Source organism: Bubalus bubalis, chromosome 9 (genome assembly GCF_019923935.1).
Source record: "Bubalus bubalis isolate 160015118507 breed Murrah chromosome 9, NDDB_SH_1, whole genome shotgun sequence".
NCBI classification, from domain to species: Eukaryota; Metazoa; Chordata; class Mammalia; order Artiodactyla; family Bovidae; genus Bubalus; species Bubalus bubalis.
In genome coordinates, this window is record NC_059165.1 from 103,065,209 (window position 1) to 103,068,374 (window position 3,166).

The 3,166-nt window shown below is 40.7% G+C and overlaps 1 protein-coding gene across 1 annotated transcript; it reads right to left on the reverse strand.

Moving 5' to 3' along the window:
• LOC102409496 (olfactory receptor 10H4-like) lies at nt 1–939 on the reverse strand. Its single transcript, XM_006057853.3, has one exon. It carries the CDS (start codon nt 847–849, stop codon nt 1–3), a length of 849 nt encoding a protein of 282 aa, XP_006057915.3. The 5' UTR covers nt 850–939.
• Nucleotides 940–3,166: the final 2,227 nt, after the last annotated feature.

The following is a 3,166-nucleotide window of genomic DNA, read 5'->3' on the forward strand; positions in this document are numbered from 1 at the left end:
TCAGGAGCTTAGGGGATGGAAAGTTCTGTGGAAGCTTCTCTGTATGGCGTTCTTCAGCTCCTTATTCCTGAGACTGAAAATGATGGGGCTAAGAAAGGGGGTGAAGACTGTGTAGGTGGTGGCCAGCAGAGTGTTACTGTCCATAGAATGAGGGCCCTTGGGTTTGAGGTAGATGATGGAGGCAAAACCGTAGTGCACGACCACTATGGTGAGGTGGGAGACACAGGTGGAGAAGGTCTTGTGCCGGCCCTCAGTGGAGGGGATCCTCAGGATGGCAGCCACGATGAAGACATAGGAGAGGACGATGAAGAATAAGCACCCCATCAGGGCTGTGACACAGACCATGATGACACCCATGGTGACAGAGGCTGTGTCCTTCCCACAGGCCAACTTCAAGAGGGAAAGCACATGGCAGACAAAATGGTGTATCTCCTTAGATCCACAGAAGGTGAGATGAAAAACTGTCGATGTCAACATCATCCCCATGACTGAGCCACCAGCCCAGCACCAGGACACAAGACGGGCACAGTCACGGGGGCTCATGAGCACGTTGTAGCGCAGGGGGTGGCAGATGGCCACGTACCGGTCGTAGCCCATGATCATAAGGAGGAAGGAGTGGGTGAAGCCAAACGTGAAGGAGAAGAACATCTGGCTGGCACAGGCCACAAAGGTGATGGAGCGGTGGGTGGAGAGCATGTCCGCCAGCATGCGAGGGGTGACTGCAACAGTGAACAGGATCTCGGAGGTGGAGAGGGCGCACAGGAAGAGGTACATGGGGGTGTGGAGGCTGTGCTCCCTCCAGATGGTGCCCATGATGAGCAGGTTCCCCAGCAGTGTGAACAGGTACATCAGCAGGTACAGCAGGAAAAAGATGGGCAGGAGCTGCTGAGGGAAGTTGGAGAAGCCAATGAAGATGAATTCAGACACTGTGCTGTAGTTCTGACCAGACGAGGATGCTGCATCTGGGGAGATCAGAAGCAAGATGAAGGCACAGTGGTTAAAACAGAGGCTCTAACATAGGTTAAATGGCAATCGAAGACGTCTATACTAGTCTCACAATCTTCACCAGTAAGATGTAGTAAATCATAATAGTACTTTGTGCTCATGCTCATGGTCAGTCACTCAGTCATGTCCAACTCTTTGTGACCCCATCGACTGTAGCCTGCCAGACTCCTCTGTCCATGGGATATCCCAGGAAGAATACTGGAGCAGGTTGCCATTTTCTCCTCCAGATGATCTTTCTGACCCAGGGATGGAACCCATGTCTCCTGCATTGGCACGCAGATTGTTTACACTGAGCCACCTGGGAGCCCATGATAGTACTTACCATTTATTAATGTGATATTGATAAACTAAGCTCAGCTCCATAAGTGCTTAACATATTGTTTGGCTACTGGGTTATTTTTATGAACAGTGATGGAAAGAAATAAAAAAATCTAGAATTGTAATCATTAAAACAGACATGGATGATCTGGGTCATAATCTCTTGAATAGTGCTCCTGTTCTAGAAAACATATATTTGGTTATTAGCATTCTGAAAAATCTTTTCTCTCTGATAATCTTTGTCCTTTTATTGAGTAACCCATTCATCTTTATTTTCATACTATTTTATTGGTACTCACTTCTGGCATCCTATCTCACATTTTGTACTTGCTCATCTAAGGAACCAAGTGGGAAATTTGAAAATGAAAAAACAGACAAATATATGCCAGGAAAACGTGTACCAAAGGAAATATGAGGCAGCAATCTTGAAAGCAGGAACAATGAAATTAATTGTAATAATAGCCATAAAATCTCTGTTACCATATGCCAGTAAAAAGAACCAAGTTCCCTGGAGAGGTGATCTGGTCATGGAAGGAAGCTTAAGAGATCTCGTCAACTGTAAAATGGAACTTTCACTGAAAATGTGTTAAAGTTAAAGGATTCCAGAACCAGATTCAAAACATGCCCACTGAGCATCAGAAAAGGTGATCACGTGCAAAGGATGAAGGAATAAGCTAATGACACCATGCGGGATCAATCAGAAAATCTAGAAGGTGAAACCCTACAGAGAACAGTTAGTCTGTTCTCATCAATAAGCCAGTATCAAGAAAAAATGAATAGACATGCAAAGGCCATAATAACAGTATACAATATTGGGTATTGATTTAGATAAGTAGCTGGAAAGTATTTTTAAGGAATGATGAAATACAAATAATAGGGATTATTCTTAATTTAGTTATTCATTTAAATGTGATTTTGGTTATAAAAAGGCTGTGAAGGAAAATATAACCAGTTTAAAATCATATTGAAATATAAAAATTACACATATGCACACAGGATGGGCCTAAGAGGAATATTTTATGTTAGCTGAAAGAAAATTGTAGCAACCTGCATATATATGATTAACACATACAACAATATACACTTGAATATTAGGAAGAAATATTCAACATAACTTCAATGAAATAGTTATAAAATAGAAATAGCTAAATCAGTACCAGATAGATAGATAAAAAATTGAAGTTGGAAGTTCAAACAGAGCTTAGAAATGCAATTTGGGAATTATTCATTGCAATTATTTAATAATATTCAAACATTAGCTCCTAGGCATACTTAGGTTCTTCACCAAACAAAATTAAACATTTTTTCAAGTATGCAGAGGGCCTTAACCAAATCTTGCACTGTTTTAGGACATAGAGAAATCCTTCATTCACTTGGAAGTATAAATAATAAATAGATTGAAATGCACTAAAAATGGAAATCAGTAGAGAACCAGTAGCTTTCCAAATTCCATAAGTGGGAAATAAACGTATTATTAAATAATCATTTGTTTCAGTATTAAATAATATAATAAATGAAGAAATATTTATAATTAAATAATGTAAGCCTCAAATGTCAAAGTTTTAACCTAAAACATTACTATGAGGGGCATACACATCTTTAAATATATTAATCAAGCTACTTTGTCCAATGTGAAATGAATCACCAGTCCAGATTCAATGCATGATACAGGATGCTCCGGGCTGGTGCACTGGGATGACCCAGAGTGATGGTATGGGGAGGGAGGTGGGAGGGGAGTTCAGGATGGGGAACAAGTGTACACCCGTGGCGGATTCATGTTGAAGTATGGCAAAACCAATACAATATTGTAAAGTAATTAGCCTCCAATTAAAATAAATTTATA

What these genes read in the sequence shown, in the direction of transcription:
- LOC102409496 (XM_006057853.3), bottom strand. Translation starts at nt 849, where the DNA reads ATGTACCTGTTCACACTGCTGGGGAACCTGCTCATCATGGGCACCATC.